This window comes from Seriola aureovittata, chromosome 15, assembly GCF_021018895.1.
Source record: "Seriola aureovittata isolate HTS-2021-v1 ecotype China chromosome 15, ASM2101889v1, whole genome shotgun sequence".
Classification (NCBI taxonomy): domain Eukaryota; kingdom Metazoa; phylum Chordata; class Actinopteri; order Carangiformes; family Carangidae; genus Seriola; species Seriola aureovittata.
Window position 1 is genome coordinate 4,057,117 of NC_079378.1, and position 17,377 is coordinate 4,074,493.

The window sequence follows — 17,377 nt, forward strand, 5'->3', positions numbered from 1 at the left end:
TTGTAATGATAAGTAAATATGTTTGTTTATATGAGCGTCAGTGTGTCTGAGTGAATGAGAGTGTGGTGACATGACAAACCTGTGTTCTGATTCTAATCAAAACTAAATGTTAATAATTAAATAAAATCCACATAAAAACCAGTGTTTATCAACTCTGGGCCCCTTGTCAGGTTCCAGTCATCCATTATTTGTACATCACCACATTTATTTAAACCACAACATATACATGACTGCCACCTGGTGGCAGCATAAGGCCCATTCTACTCAATAAAATGGCTCATGCAGAATTTCTGTTATCTTTCAAAATTAAGAAAACGGTCGGACAAATGAAGTAAAATGGATGAATTCGACTAACATGTTTCCGATCAAATGATGCCGTGTTTATTCAGCTTCTTCCAATTTCACCTAGTAACTGTGTATATGACAATTAAGAGATCAATTTATTATTATTATTTTTTTTTTTTCTCATAAAAACGTAATGGCTTCAACTGTTGTGTTCAAATTACCTGTTAAATTGAGTCTTTTAACACCACAGTGCTCCCATCTAAAAACTCAGATTCATGCTATTTAGAATGAGATGTTTCATTCTTTAAGTGACTGGATTTGGTTTGCTTGTATGAATTTGAGTTTTATACAAAAATGTATTTCCAATCCAACTGTTACAGTGATATGATGATATCAGGTTGTTTGCTTATCTTAATGTGGCTGACTGGCACCACTTCAGCTGGAACTCTACTGTCAGACTTTTCTCATCACACACTACATTTAAACTCATAAATGTACCTTAACAGGGGAAGGGAGGGAGCATAACAAGCATATCTACTTATAGCCTAATGTATTCAAGTACAGTTTACCAGAGCATTTTCATTCAAACACTCATATCTTTGTTTTACATTTCAGAGGCAGTGCAATTATTATTTGTATTATATTTTTTAAATGTATTTCTTTATTTGCAAATTAAGATTTTACATACATGCAACTAAATGTGAGACTAGGTTTTGAAAGAGCATTCTTTATTTTACAAATAAAAAAATAATAAGAAATAAAACACAGCCTCTGCTCCATCTAGCTTGATCTGATATGACAAGTAGCTCAAGGTGGCTAATGCTAACTAGGTGCAAACCTAAGATAGATACTGTTGATCCTAGATCCTAGATAGATCCTTCACTGATGTTTGATGACTACATGACTTATCCACTTTTCATCATTATGGGATGTTATTGTGTCATTGAATTATTATATATTTATTATATTATATATTGATTTTTTTTTTTTTTTTTAATATTGTATATGTTTGATGTCATGGGCAGTTGGCAGGAGTCAAAACATTTTACAGCTTCATCAGAAATCCTATTTTATATATTTTATTTTTATTTATTAATCTTTTATTTAACCGATAACTTAATTGTACATGTGGTATTTGTATGTCTTAATTATTTTTCTTTGTCCCGTTTTGAAAAAAAAAAAAAAAATGTAGGGCAAGAAGACGAAGGGAAAAACAAAAAGGAAGACATTTAAATAACGTCATTTCCGGTGGAGTGGGCGTGTCTTAAACTGTCAACTAACCTATGAACAACAATAACAAACAGAACACCAAGGGGGTTCCGGGAATGGTGAGTGCGACTGTTTCAAAATATACACAACCAGTTACCAAATACACCATTAATAGTTGCATATGGTGATAGTGGGAGGTCATGACGATGGTTTGATTTTTTTTTTAGCAGCCACCGAAGTGTCAGTACCTCTATCGATGTGTGAAGGTAAAGTTAGCCACACGGTTGCACAACCTGGCATTTTTAACGTGTTGCACACTTTTCGAGGTTGACAGTGCTGTCGTTAGCCTTTGTGCCAATGAAATGAATAAATGTCACCTCTCGGCTGCTGTCAAAGTGTCGAGTCTCGGTTTGTTGTTTTTCTTCATTGGTTTTTTTTGCACGGGCGACATTACGCAGCCAGGCCTCGGTCGTAAACAGCCCCCCAAAACGTGCCGTGCTCTGCGGCTTGAACAGTGTTTTCGAGGAACCCCGTTTAAAAATCCGTCTATTTAAAATTTGTTTTGCTTTTCATCAAATGTGTGCAACAGAAACACTAAGACTTTTATGCTTTTATGAATCTTTGTGGTCCACTAATACATTCGGCATTAATGTAACAATGAATGGTATTTGCTGTTTTCTGTAAAACTGGGACTATTTTCGTCGGTTTGATCGTTTGTTGCTACTAGCCCGCGGAGGGCAGTAGCGAGCGGTTGTGAACAAAAAGTTTAAATTTATGAAGAAAAACAACTAAAGCCATGAATTGAACAAAGGCTGAACATTTCAAACAATAATTTTCTTTGGAAAAATGCATTTTCTTGGGCTTATAGCTATAAACTAAAGGTTATCAGTGAAGACATAACCCGTCAGTGGGAACAAAGGTCAAGGTAACATTATATGGGCAGGTTTTTGTAATGGACTGGCATATGTTTATCAGACCTTTTTGAAAGAGATGATGTTGGGCTGGACTGAACCTCAGCTACAGTATTGTCAGTTGTTGTTGTTGTTGTTGTTGTTTTCTTGCCTTTATCAAGAACCCAGTTGTCACTCTACATTTCCTGTTTCCAGTTTCTCTGCCTTTGATGTGGAGTAAGGTCTTCCTGTGCAGTTTTTCTTCCATTCATATACCACAAAGTTGTCAAAGACACTTTCACTTACATGCATGTAAATGAAGTTTCTTTGGTTCCCAAACTCAGTATAGCTCTTTTTTTTTTTTTTTTTAAATGTTCTTCTGCTTTATCATCTTCATCATCAAAGTTCTCATCAACATTTTCTCTCATCAGGGGAGGAGGCATGTGATCTGATGTGTTGCTGAAATCAGGCTCTCCCTTTGGTCTCTGCTACATCAGAGGTAAGAAACCGAAGATCTGGTGTAACGAGAAACGATCTATGACAGAAACATCAGAAAGAGTCCGGACGCAACGCTCAGTCGTTTGGCAGCCGCACCACCTCAGGTGGGCCGAGTTTAAGATGATCAGACCCCATTTGTCTGAAAATGATAGGGCTGATCAGGGTCGTGAGTCCAGAGCACCTGGGTGCTGTGTGCGAACAGACGATCAGCGTCAACGATATATGTTCTGATATAATTCCAAAAATCATACTACTGTAAAAGTGATCAATGCAAATCGTCTTTGTCCACTAATACATTCATGTAGCATGCATTAAAGTAGGAAACTGTAGGAGACTGAACTGCTTTAACTCAGTCTTATGCTATTTCTTCCTCCGCTGTTGAGCCATGCAAGTTTTAGAAATGGTTGCCAGGCTGTCAGTATGGTTTCTGAAGTTTTCTCTGTTTCTGTGTCTTGCTGCAGAAGCATATTTGATGTTCATTAATTGATAATAACAACAGTAAAAAAAAAAAAAAAAAAACTCAGATATATTCATGTTACAATAATAGAATGAATAAAATAATAGAATAGAGAAAAGCAGCAGATCCAGAAATGAGAAAAGTTAAATTCTCCCAAGTTTGCTCAAGAGATTGATTGATTATTAAAATAGCTCACGATTAATTCTGCTCTCAGTTTGTCGACTAATTGTTTCAGCACTACAGAAAATGACTTTCAGTGGGAACAGGTGGCTCAGCTTCACGTGCATGAGTGTCAGCTGTGCATCTGCTCTTGTCAGTGCCGCTTTGCTTCTCACGTTTCTGCCGCTGTGTCTTGTGAGTTATACTACGATGATGACGGTGGGGTATTTTTAGAAGCTTTTATCCAACACGTGGACAGAAAAGAACCAAACACGGAAGAAGACTGTCTGCACACAGGGAGCGAGAAGACCCAGTGAAATGGTTTGACAGTGGATGACAGTGGTCTCTGGTTGGCAGGTCCTCACACATAGAAACCTGCATATAATCTTGTACAATCTGTTTAGCCTTATCAGTCGTTTTTACAGACGTGAGAAAGCCCGATCAGTCCGACCACAGGGATTTGCTGTCCAATTAATTTGTTTTGAATGTTTCCAGGCGTCAGCCAGCAGCAAGAGAGGGTCAGGAAGAGATGGCTGTAGCTCATGAAGGGAGAGAGGGAGGGAGAGACGGGTAGACGCAGAACAGATGAGATTGAAAGCACAAATAGAATAGAAATAGAATCTATTTCTGTCACATCGTTTGGATGAGTAAATCCTCTCACTGCAGCAATGGACAGAAAAAGCTTTATTCTCCTCTCACTTGTTGTTGATGTTGTTTAAATACCCTTTCAAGTCATTTGATGTTAAACAATGAGTCTGGTGATATTCTGTGCTCTTCTCATTGTCAACAAATTCCCTAAAGAGACCAAAACCAACAATGAATTGATGGTACAAACATGTAGTGTCCGTGTGGCCCGAGTTTGTTGTAGCGTATCTCTCTGTGCTCCATTGTTGCTGTTAAAACGCATCAGTGAGCCACAGCATTGTGCTGGACAACATCTTCATCACCACGAACACGTCCTCTGTAGTTTATTTTTGACTTGATCTCACGTGTCGCCATAAATACTCACCAGTGTGTCAAGTCCGCTGCTAAAAATAGTCCCCAAGAAATAAAATACCTCATGCTAGAGTAATGTTCATTAAAAACTCCGGTACATGGCTATTTTTAGAGTCAAAGCATACATTCATATATTCCTGACGTGTTTCTAAAGATTTGTAGGAACAGTAGGAACAAATGTGCTTGAGGATGAAAAGCACACTCAGGAAAAGTGTGTATGTAATCATCAATCAACCTAATGGCTTATCCAGGGTCTGGTGTAACTGTGGTACTGACTCCATTGTCTCTTCCTTAGATACCTGCTCAGGGCTGGAACCATGGAGTCATCCTCTGACGAAGAGGAGGTGCGCACCTTCGTCCAAGTCCTCAGTGAGAAGTACGACCCAGAGAATTTCCCCTACGGCCAAGGCCTGGGAGTGGTGGTTCTGCCCAGCCCTCCGGGATCCCCTGTCAAGGGTGAGAGATGACGCAGGCGACCACGCCAGGGTTATTATACCCGACATCATCAGATGTTTTTGACATATCACAGAGGATAAAAGTGCAAAGTTCCTGAATGTCTTTAAGATCTGATCTGACATCAGTTTCCCTGTTGGCAGATCGCCTGTTCCTGCCCAGTGCGCTGGTACTGAATTACTGTGGAATCAGTAAAGCTGGTGACAAGTCAAACATTGCAACTTTCTGTGCCCATGTGGTAGAGCTGGACCTGTCCTACAATCAGCTGAATGACTGGGGAGAGGTGGGTGTCCTCCACATACTAGCTGCACGGAAATCAAGACGACCTTGCAGAGTGGAATTTGACTAGGACTAGATAAAGATGGCATCCTGATTCCTTTAGTATTAAGTTTATTATCAGCTGATTGATTAAGGACAGTGTGTGTCTTGTGACTCTCCTTTGAAAAGGAGGGAGACAAGACAAATAAGCTCATGTGATGTATAATTGCCAAAAAAGTGGGGCAGGAATAAATCTGTGCAAAAAGAGGCATGTTGGTTTTACCATGAGGGATGTTCACTGGTTCAGTGTCTGGTATCTCTGGCTGCTGTGGCAAAAGATCTGATCATTTTGTGCTTCAAAGAAAAATTGACTTGATTAATGACGCTCCGATCCATTGAAGTGCCTCAGTAACCAACGCCAGCGAATCAACACGCACGATATCGGGGTCTGAGAAAAGGATGATGGTAATAATGTTATTAAATCCACATGTGCTCTTTCTTCAAAGACACGCTAAAATGTCTGCAGTGAAAAAGGCTTTAAATGATGAATGATGTAGAAGAGACTTTTCCGCAGAAAGTATTCTGACTTGTCGTACTATGAAAAGCGCAGGTGTTACTAATGGCATTAATGACCGCTCTGTTCTAGTCAAGTGTCCTAATAAACTACGACAGTGTGACAGTGATGCGGCATGCATAATACCAGGACCGTGAAACTGAAGCAGCTAAATGGAATTGAATTATTATAAATTTCATTATTCATGCCTGTGATTTTACTGTTGTGTCAGTTAACGTTACTGTATTTAACTCTTCTGTTCACAGGATTTTAAACAATGTTCTAAAAATATAAATAAATATTTCTTTTTGCGTTTTGTATTCTATTATGTCAATGTGGGTTTTCCAGATCTGCACCATCGTCTCCAACATCCCCCACCTGGACTTCCTCAACCTGAGCAGGAACCCTCTGAACGGCGTGGAGCTGGAGCCCGGCATGGCCGAGATTTTCTCCAGGGTCCGACGACTTGTCCTTATTAACACACACGTCAGCTGGGACACCGTGCACACGCTCACGCAACACACACCGGAGTAAGTGATGAAACGTTGTGTTGTTGATGGGTTGAATGTAAGAGGAAGCCAAATGTTTGTGTTTAATATGTAATAATAAACTAATAAGAACACAGACAAATTATGAGGCTGGTAATATTCTCTATTGACGTGTTACTTCATTTCGATGAACATGGCCACTGTAGTTTTACTTTTAGTGAAACCCACAAACGTTGTACAATATCCTCCTGCTGTACTTACTCACTGGCAAAAAAGTGTATTAATCCACAGCTGAAAATAGTCCCAAATAAATGCACAATTTACTTGTGTTTAGGTAAAGTTTACGAAAACCAATAACAGTAACAATAAAATAAGATCAGCCTTCAGGGTAAAGAGCCAGGAGAGGAAACATAAACTCCAAATTAGCACAATACTAATTTATCAATGCAGATTTGGTGTGAAAAAGGTTTTGTCGCACCTACTATAAGGAAACCTGGCTGACCGCACCTCCTCTTCCAGGCTGGAGGAGCTTTTCCTGTGTCTGAACGGCTACACCACCGTGTCAGAGTCCCAGACGCCCTGTCCGTCACTCCGCCTGCTGCAGATCACAGACAACCAGCTGCAGCATTGGGCAGAGGTGAGGAAGTTCGGTGCGATGTACCCGTGTCTGAGCACACTGGTGCTGGCCAATAACAGCGTGGACTCCGTGGGAGACACTCGGGAAACACTGCAGCACCTCTACCCCAACCTGCGCAGCATCAACCTCAACAACGCAGGTGTGTGAGGGGCGATGAAGACTGTGCTCAGTGCATGGTGTAAACAAATATTCACTGTGTCCCTAAAACGCTGATGTTCTGTCATTCAGGGCTTAGTAAATGGGAGGACATTGAAAGGCTGAATTTCTTCCCTAAGCTGGAGGAAGTCAAAGTAATGGGGATTCCTTTACTGCAGCCTTACACCACCCACGAGAGACGCAGCCTCCTTTTAGCACAGTGAGTCTAAAGCTAAACACACAACGTACATCAAATCCTTATTGCCACTTACACGCAGGAGAGCATGTTCACTTATTTACTGAGTAATCATCATCACTTTCAAATATAAATGTGCGTAATGTTTGGGCCGCCGCTGCTGCTGCTGCCTGCAGGCTGCCATCTGTAGTGGTGCTGAATGGGAGCGCAGTGTCTAAAGGAGAGAGAGAGGATGCTGAGAGGTTCTTCATCAGGTACCAGCAGGAGCGGCCAGAACAGGAGCCTCCTGAGAGGTACTCAGACACACAGTATGCATGTCTTATACACACACACACATACACACACACGTCTCACTTTACACCTAATTTTAAAGGAGGGTGTCTTCAGTGATGGATCATGTGTTTTTAATTAGATTTAAACGCTCAGATGTTAAATGTTCACGGTACAACAAAAACTAGAGGAGACATGCTCGATGAAGATTTGTAGGACCAATAACTTTCATCTGCCGCGGTGGTTGATTACATTACAAGTTATGTAATTAGTGTGTTCAGGTACACTCCCATTACATAACGTGCCCACCAGCCCCACTGTCTTTTTTCATTGTTTTTATAGACGTAAAATCCATTTGGTTCATTTTATAACAGTCCAAAACGCAAAGATATTCAGTTTTCAGTGATAGAAAAGCAGAAACTCGTCACATTGGGGAAGATATTTGTCATCTTTACTCGATTAAAGATCAGTTATTAAGATGTTTGCTAATTAATTTTCTGCCTCGTCAGTTAATAGACTAATCATTTTAGCACTAAAACCCATTGTTGCTTACAGATCACAAGCGTCTCAGAGCCACAAAGGTTTCTGTCAGTCTTTAATAACCTAAATTAGAAAGAATGTGCCGCACCAAGTGTCAACATTTGCTTCCACCAGTCCTTTGTATTAAATGCATCGACAGCAGATGATATGATTTTTGGGAAAGCTCCGCCCTCCTCGACAGGGGGGGCTCGGCAGGCGGTCGAAAAAATTGCCCACGCTCTTCCCCGACTGCATTCCACTTAACCTCAGCAGAATGCTGGGGAGGGATTTGTGAAGGAAGGTGTAGTCCCTGACTGGGGGAAACTAACCTTTGGGAAACAATGCCACCAGTCTCTCGCTCCTCAATGAGTCCTTTGTGCCGGGAATTCTCTGATTGGAAAACTGATACACGAAGTAGCAGGTTGATTTTTTTTTTACTTTTGAAATAAATATATATACACCTACTCTTACCAAACTCAAGTTGAGAGATTGATTTGTTTTCTGATTTCACGTGGAGCTGGAAACTTCACAGCAACGATCCTCAGACCTTCAGACATGTTCATTTTTACCTTTATCTCCACGTTCAACCCCGTGTTTAAACTTCTTTCCTTCCTGCTGGTAAATGTCGCACTCGCTGTTTTGGTTCGGAGCCAGATTCTCAGTGTAGGTAGGTCCGAGGTTAAGGGATCACCGTGACTGTGTGTGGGTGTTATGGGGGGGGGGGGTTGTCGGACACGCTCGGTAAGCAGTGAACACACTGCTATCCGCTTTCCTTTCGGATGGGGCTGTGGCCCTGCTGCCCTGAGAGATCAGAGCGCTGCGGGGAAGGTCACAGCCTCTCAGGTGAACACATCGGACTCTGAGTAACAGCTCCAACCTTAAAACCTACATCAGACTGATGGAGACCGATACACCTCGATGAACAGAGAATTGTGGATAATCCGGGGAAGGGGGTAGGGGTTGTGGGAAATAGGAAACAGAAAAATAAAGAATGAAATGTGTTGGCTGGACAGGAAGGATTAGTTGCAAGGAAAGAGCGAAAGAGAACGGCCGGTTTGAAGAAGAAATCTGAGAGTCGCTGTATCCAGTAGAATAAGTAGAGAGGGACTGAAAAGGAACATTTTAACTCCTTCTTTAAACAGGTCGTCTTTCAACTGGAGATCTGGAGGAATGAGAGGAAACAGTCAGCTAAGATCTGGGCTGGACTCTCTGTTTTCTGAATTAGCTCCAAAACCTGTTGTTTCTGCTGCTACTTTACTGTCCATTATCGAAGAATGCTGGAAAAGACAAGTGGAATGCTGGCTTGTTATCTGCAGCATTATTTGCCCCATTATACCATGCTTACCACCTTTTAAATGAAGCCTTTTAGCTAAATGGCTTTTCCCTAGAATGGCACTTTGTGCGCTGTGGCCCAAGAGGAGAATTCCCAGGGTGCACCACAAGTTTTAGCCAGAAACCCCAGGCCAAGGGGACCGGCTTTGTGGAGGAGTTTTGGGGGAGGGAAGGGAAATTGCTTTGATTGGCCCAGCTGTTACAGTAGCTTTGAAAGCACAGGCCTTTTCTCCTGGATTTTATTTAATCGTTCCTGGGTCCTTATCTCAAACACGCATTCCCTTGAGGTGGCCGAGAGCTTTCTCACGGCGAGCAAGAGGCAGAGGCAGTGTTCCTCTGCCTCTTAAGCACATACAAGGTTCGTTTCCATCCACCTGTTTGCTTTGCCGGATTTAATTTAATCACACACACACACACACAAAAAAAGTGAGTAGAAAAAGCTGAAATACCACAAAAAAAAAAAAAAGTTTTTGGCTGAAGCTGAAGTTGGCAAATTGGTAATAGAAAATGCAGTAAAGGCATGGCAGACAAAATATGTCATGCTTCCTATCACAGTCCATCATAAAGAGCGGAGTGTAAATGAAAGTGCATAACTACAATGTCTTCGTAGAGGCATGATGAGACCAAATCTGGCAACCTCATTGTGACGGTAAGACTTCAGGAAGTTGTGACATGTGTCTGGCTTTTAATAGCCATTAAATGGTCGGAGCACGTAACTCCCTCTAAGGCCCAAACGTGTTGTTTTTACATCTCTGCTTGTAACAAAGAGGATACGGTGTGTTAACTGGTGAGTGACTATGAAGATACCTGTCCTCATGCTAAGCTAGGCTAATTACCTCTCAGCCTCAGGAGAGATTGACATCAGTCTGTTCATCTCACTCTTGGAGAGAAAGCGAATAAGTGTTTCCCTTCAAAACTTGGGAACAGTTTTCATGGAAACGTAATTACAGTCGTGCACTGTTGATGAACTGGAATGAACGGAGATTGTTCTCTTTTTATTCGCATTTTTAACATCTTCACAGTAATCTTCTCACCCACTTGCATTCTCCCAGGTACCACATCCTTGTGTCCAAGTATGGTCACCTGGCCCCGCTGGCAGAGGTGGACCTGAGCCCCCCCTGCACCATGGTGGACGTTCGCTGGGGGGAGAGGGTGGAGGCAGTCAGCCTCCGCCTGGAGCAGACGGTGGGCGACCTGAAGAAACAACTCAGAGATCTGCTGCAGCTGCCCACCAACGGGATCCGGCTTTTCTACATCAACCGGGAGATGTGCTCGGTGCTGGGACCTGAGGAGTTGAAGTGCGGCTGCCGGGCCCTCCACTCCTACAGCATCCGAGATGGGGACGAGATTCTAGTTGTGCCCAAAGTCAAAAGCCGCTGCAGCTCCTCAGATATATGAGTCCGGCTTCAAATAAATGGGACTTAAGGGTTTTTAGATAATGGACACTTACTGGATATTAAGCTTTGACTTGAGCCTTTTTTTTTTTTTTTTTTTTTAGATTAAAAACAGGTTGATATTTCCAGCCTTGAATGTAAGGATGTTTGCTGCCCACCGCATTGAACAAATTTACACAATAGTATATTTGCACATAGGAGTTCCACATTCACAAAGTTCGTAACTTGAGTGCAAGTCGCACATTTTTTCACTTAAAGTGGCTTAAGATAAGAAAATAATTTGCATCTCATTTATGAAAAATCTTATGCAAAATCCAGATGTGGTGCGAGACGTTTTCTCCACACAAAAAAAAAAACAGCTGCCATTATTATAATTGGACGCACAAATTGCACATTGATTTCTAAAACTAGAACCACTTTATAATTGGTGTTTGGGATTGAAGGGAAATTTTTTTTTAATGACTTTTGGGTGAAAAGATCATTTTAAACCAATCTACTCCGTCACCGTGGCAAACAACGACCCTTAATGACTGAATTCACTTAGTCGTCACACGACCTTTCAACTTGTGGCCAAGAATTTCAGAATAATGTACAGTTCACATTTGCATTATGAAATAACTATTACAAAAAAAGTAATTTGCTGAGCTTTACTCAAGCAGAGTAAGTTGATTAAGATGAGAATAATTCTCTCGCTCTTCTTCCTGACCAGTCGCCTTCACATGACTCTGGTTGAATATCCCAGGATAACCCCCCCTGGGCTGATGCACAAACGCATTGTGTTTGGGATAACATAGAGCACATGGCTGTTACTCAGTCAAGGCGCCCTGGCAGAAAGACGAGACAAGTCTGAGGTGAGCTCGGGTCTGCGACGGAGAGAAGAAAGGAGCGGTGATGCTCAAGTTACTGCGGGTCTTCTGGCCGTCCCGCTCATGAATGGAGCGGCTCTCTGTCCCTGCAGAGGCAGCTGAGAAACGTTGAGGCCCAGGCTGTGCGGTAACCACACACCAGCCGCTGTGTCACGGACACTGCGGCCACGTTTAAGTTAGAATGGGTTCACCCAACAGGCTCGAGCCCCTCACCTGTTCACCTGAATCTGTCCTTTACATCCGTCTCGCCAACCTGACACTTCTGGTGTCCGCTGTTTCACAGGATGTGAGGTCGTGAACTCTAGAGCCGAACATTCTTCGGAAAGACACGTAACCTACCGATGACGATAAAATCAAAGATGAAATAAAGATAGAAAAACGACGCGTGGTGCTGAGCTGAGCGTCGCGTGAGCTGATCATGATACAACTTCGTTTGTCATTTATGCAACTGACAAAGTGGCGCGGATATTGTTGCTAGTTTATCTATGTGATTATGGGACACAAGTTTATATACCGACTGAGAGAGGAAGAGTTTTTTTCTCCTACACTGTTTGACTGTGTGTTGTATTCTTTTTACTCCTTCTACCACATGCTGAGAAATCTTATCGTCCACCTTTCCATTTGTAATCGCTGAAACTACTTCCCCTCTCAGGACAGCCACGGAAGTACTGGTTGTCCGGGTCGATGCGTAATTGCAAAAACAGTCGGCAGGCAGAGAACAGTGGAAAGGAAAGCCTGTGGCTACACGTGGAGTTAGAGCAGTTTCCAGTGAACTGGACCTGCACAAACACGGGGAAACTTGCAAACTCCATTCACAAACAACCCCACCGGCCAGTGGATTAGAACCCAGGATCTTAACGTCTATGGTAGCCTCTCATATAAAGCTCTCTAGGCCAACACTGACGCACCCTGAGGGGTTTTTAGAGAAGGGTGTACAGCTTTCAGGCTCGGTACAGCTCAGGCCGTTCAGAGGCTCTGAATGAAAAATATAAGCTGTTGTCGTTTTTTTTTTTTTGCTCTGCATGCAGTGATGTGTTCTAGCAACGTTCTGACCCGTGTACAGCTCAAACGTGTCTTTAAAGCAGCATCGCAACTCCCAACAACAACAACAACAACAACAACAACTGCATTTGTTCATGGAAAGTGTTGTGAGACTTTAAATGCAGAGGGGTTTCAATGTTTTAAAATGTCTCTCTTGAACACTTTTATGCCAATTTTACCTTCAAAGTGGGAAAACAATGTTTTCGCCTCGAAACCATGTGAAAATGTGTTGAGGTGCCGTCATTTGTTCCTCTGACACAGACTTTTTCTTTTGTAGTAGATGACTGGAGATCTCTCTTGTTTGTTTTTTTTCTGTCTTGAATCATTAGCATTATACTATATCATGACAGAGTGGATACATGGGAAGTAATGGGATGAGCGTTTGGGAGCGCTGTGCTGGTTTGCATGTTCTGATATTTCTCGATGTGTTTTGATTTTTTTTTTTTTTAAATGTGTGAGACGTGTCATTTCAGGGAAAACAACGTTGTTTATGGGCATTTGTAATTTTGACATTTCCACCCTCATCTTTATCCTTCAGTAATACCAAATACAAAGATTATTGTTATTAATTAAAGAGAACTATAAGATAGTTGCTAAATCTATAATACAGTTTGCCTTGTGCTGTTTAGTCTACGGTGTTTAATTTATGTCACGTTTGCTTTCTGTAGTTTCTTGTGTGTATCTTGACATTTGTTTTCTTTCTTGAGATCATAATGCTATTTCCTCACCACTGTACTGTACTGTAAAATGGGGCTTTCACTTCACTTAAAAAAATAAATTATAATTATTCCACCTCATTACAGTACAGGTTACTTTTTTTTTTTATAGTTCAGGTCCGCAGCTATAATAAACGCACCCTTTGCTATAGGATGGTCTATTTAAAGCCTTCGGTGCTCTGCTGTGCTGCAACTCAAGTGCTTGTCCAGTGGTCGGAGGGTTAATGCCATGTGTTGTGGTCAGAGGTCAGACTCTAACCGCTCTCAGAAAGAACTCAGAGACAGACATTGCTGGTTTTGGTCTTTTAATGAGATCTGTCGATATTAATAGAAATATAGAATACTTCCAACCTCATCCTTTAACTGTTCTCTGACCTCTCACACTCAGCAAGTTAATTTAATATTTTCACAGATTAGACCATGAGTAATTCTATTGCAATTTGTTTGCCACATTGAATTGCATCTCAATTGCTGGGATTCTGTTATTTTCATGGCTTTAGCTGGGAACAGAACACATAATCTTCGCAAATTCACATAAGCCCCTTTTTATCTCTGTGTGTAATACTGTACAACAATAATGTGTTATTTCATTAGGAAATAAAGTCCTTAGCATTAATGGGGTTTAAATGCACATCAAAGATACAATTATCCTGAGATTAAGACAATAATACTCGTGAGTCAGAGTCTATACACCGGGGCAGATTAACTTGATGTAGGATGTGGGGACCAATGTAAGAGGTGCTGTTGATATGTCTACAGCTGTTCTAAGGCGTCAGGAAGAAGGTGTCGTACTCTTATTGTTCCATCTGAACTTCCTTGTTTGCATGAAGAAATCAACTGTCAGTATTAACAACTGAAGCTGTGACTGAGGGAGCTTCCTGCATAACTTGGACCTAATCATAGGTAAATTAAATGTATGTGTCGGTATGTATTGTTAAGAGCTGATTAAAATATCTGTGTTTGCCCTTCAATGGAAATTCATTTTATTTATGTGTTTTCATAGGGGATGCCAGTATCCACCTCGGACCTTATGGTCCCCCACAACCAGCAAGAAATGGTAAGTCATCGGCATGACGACTTGTAACAACTTGTGGATGTTCAAATTCTAAAGTTTGAAACTGTGAATCAACCTTTGTATAACCTGTAAAATAAACCTGCATAAGAAATTGAAGTTTGTGCATGTGGAAAAAAAAATGTGCATGAAGCAAATGGTCAGGATAATGCATCTTGTTCTGGACCAAACTACTTGCCAAAAGTATTCGACCAATCTACATCTGAATTCATAATCGTCACAGGAACATAAACGCTGAAGATACTGAATGTTGCACAAACTTTATAGATCAAAAATCAAAAATTGCTTACATTAATTTCTGCTGACCATTTCAAAGTCCTGACTGAAGAGAAGGTAAGAAGTGGGGCAACTCTGACAAAGCCACTCGTGTTACAGGCAAAATGTACATGTGACCGGCATGTACAGCTCTGTTTCACAGACTCGATGCTTGCCTGTGGGGAAGATGGGATTCTGCAGATTTTTCTCTCTCTCTTTCTGGCAGCCGTGTTTCAGTCAAGCTGCAAAGAGTCCATTCCATATGTGTCAGGCGGTGTTGTGTTTCTGGGGCATTCCCTCCATTTTACCCCCCTTCTCCTCCTCCTCCTCTTCCTCCTCCTCTTCCAACAGCATGACTCTAATCCTGTGCGGGATACCTATGCCACCCGCCACCCGTCCCTCAACACACTGTCACCAGCAGAACACACCTTGCAGGTTGTGGGAGCTGAGACACTGAAGTTCAATAATAAAGTCTGAGCTGTTATACCTTTCAAACCTTTCACTTCTCTGAAATTGTCAGTTTTATTGAGCTTATCCAATTTGTATCAATCCCTTCGATTCCTGCCTTCTCTCTTTCTTTGGTATCTTTGGTTGTCCGCTTTGGGTTGACACTTTTGGTTTTTAGTGAAATGTCTTGACAAGTATTAAATGGACTGAAATGCAATTTGATACATACTGTATATCCATAGTTCCCAGAGGATCACTCCTCAAGACTTAAGTGATCCTCCTCACATCAAAGCTTTCACTTATCCAGTGAAATATCTCGACGTCAGATGGATTGGGACCTAATTTTGTCCAGGCTTTCGTGATCCTGAAAGGATGAAACCCAAAGATTTTGTTGATCCCCTGACTTTTCCTCTATTACCATAAGGTAGACATTTTTCATTTTGAATGAAATGTAATGCCATGTCCCTAGAGGATGCATCATAATGACTTTGGCGTTTCCCTGACTTCAGCTAGTGCCTCCAGCAAGTCGGCATTATTTAGTGCAGAATGAAATATATTGATGACTCTTGGATGGATTGAAGGGGTATATTGATTTGCATCTGCATCACACATAGGTGCAAGGCTATTTAACAAGCAGCATTAATGAAAACTGTTGGCAATAACCCGACTGTCATTGCCATTAGCTTGGAGATGCCCGCTGCTGCAAAGTCAGACTGAAGGTGGAAGACAGGTGCGGTTGCATTGTATTGATCGCACCTTGCACCTTGGCTGCGCAGTTGCTACTCTGATCTGCCCCTGATCTGCCCCATTGCATTATGAAGTGGCATTGAGGGCAGGGGGGACTGAACAGGGCCTTTTGTGCACTGAGGTGGAGGATTCATTGGGGCAAGAAGGTTTGGGTTACTGGAAGGAGGTTCACCATTGTCAATGGAAAGGAAGGAGAGGAGGGCAGGGTAGAGCCAACCGCTGGGCATAAGGGTTGAATTAGAGTGGCCCAGTCCACGGATTAGGTGACTGCCAAAGAGCTCAACTGGTATCCAGTCCAGGACCTTCTTTGTGAAGGTCAGGCTTGATGGATTCTCCAGAACTTGTGATGCTGGATACTTTGACCCTGTTCCCACACAGTGCCGCCCTGTCACGTCGAAACCTTTGATCCAATTTCTCTGTTTCTTGCAAACAATATTATAAGTGGTGGGAGTGGCTCTCCATGCAGTGGAGCTTCTCAATGTTGAACTTTGTGCAAAATCTCCGGTCATTCCCACTCAGTCTTTACTACTCTTATCCCTCTATTGGACAATTCCACCATCAGAAGGGGGGGTTTCATTTATTATTTAACAACCCAACAATCAATTGGTTTGATGCATCGTGGGACTTAGTGACCCTGCAGACACCTAGCTAACGACCAGTAGACAGATTTAGTGTAACCAAGTGAGTAAATATAATTAAATGTTAAACTAAAGATCAAATCTATCAAACATTTACCTATAGTACAAAACAGCGCAGTGCGTTCTTTATTACGTATTGATATCTAGTGTTTATGGGGCATAAAATCAAAACAACGAGCTGAAAGACAGTAAAGCACTCGGTAGTGTTTCTGTAGAGTCAGATGATAATTCTCGATGGGTTCGTTACCACCAGCGACTTCTTTTACATGTTAATCATTTTATATATTGGTAACATTGATTAGTGTAGCTTCAAGTTGACCACCTAAGTTCAGAGAGAAAAAAAGGAGCGCTATCGTTACCGTTCATCATGTTTTATTTTCCTAATGAATTGTTCTGGTGAATGGGAAAGCAAGAATGCAAATGTGAGAAATCGGCCCATTTCTATCTTCCTCACTTTTCCATTCTCTACATTTACCAAAACACAGCCCTTATATCGGGGAGATCCCCCGGCCCAGTAGGTCATCTGTAACTGTTGAATTTTTTGTCCCTCTTTGTGCGACGCTCTCGTTAAGAGTATGTGACCATTTACACAACAAGGCGTGGGAGGTATAAAAGAAGCCTCCGCGGAGAGCCTCGGTGCTGCTTAATGGGAGCCCAGGCCGTGCCCTCAGTCCTGGAGCCTTTCACACATCTTGCTCCCTGCCTCTCCAATTACTTCCACTGTCCTGCGGCAACAAAGACCCAACTGACTGCCCTCTCCTTCCCAGACCCTATCAGTGCGGATCCACCTGAGATTTCCCCCTCGCTATCTTTCCAGCATCTATGGAAATGAAGTGTCTTGTGTAACCTTGTAAATGAGGCTGTAC

The 17,377-nt window shown here is 42.0% G+C and overlaps 1 protein-coding gene across 1 annotated transcript; it reads left to right on the forward strand.

Annotated features, from left to right (window-relative positions):
* The first annotated feature begins 1,529 nt into the window (after positions 1–1,529).
* Positions 1,530–13,433, forward strand: LOC130182284 (tubulin-specific chaperone cofactor E-like protein). Its single transcript, XM_056397086.1, has 9 exons — positions 1,530–1,613; positions 2,816–2,883; positions 4,790–4,950; positions 5,091–5,230; positions 6,107–6,288; positions 6,766–7,022; positions 7,112–7,238; positions 7,391–7,507; positions 10,388–13,433. Exons 3-9 carry the CDS (start codon positions 4,812–4,814, stop codon positions 10,731–10,733), a joined length of 1,308 nt encoding a protein of 435 aa, XP_056253061.1. The 5' UTR covers positions 1,530–1,613; positions 2,816–2,883; positions 4,790–4,811; the 3' UTR covers positions 10,734–13,433.
* The last annotated feature ends 3,944 nt before the right edge of the window (positions 13,434–17,377 follow it).

Excerpts from the sequence above, each read along its gene's own strand:
- LOC130182284 (XM_056397086.1), top strand. The coding sequence starts at position 4,812 with ATGGAGTCATCCTCTGACGAAGAGGAGGTGCGCACCTTCGTCCAAGTC. Across the intron at positions 4,951-5,090 it reads TCCGGGATCCCCTGTCAAGG|ATCGCCTGTTCCTGCCCAGT; the intron begins GTGAGAGATGAC and ends CCCTGTTGGCAG. Across the intron at positions 6,289-6,765 it reads CTCACGCAACACACACCGGA|GCTGGAGGAGCTTTTCCTGT; the intron begins GTAAGTGATGAA and ends CTCCTCTTCCAG.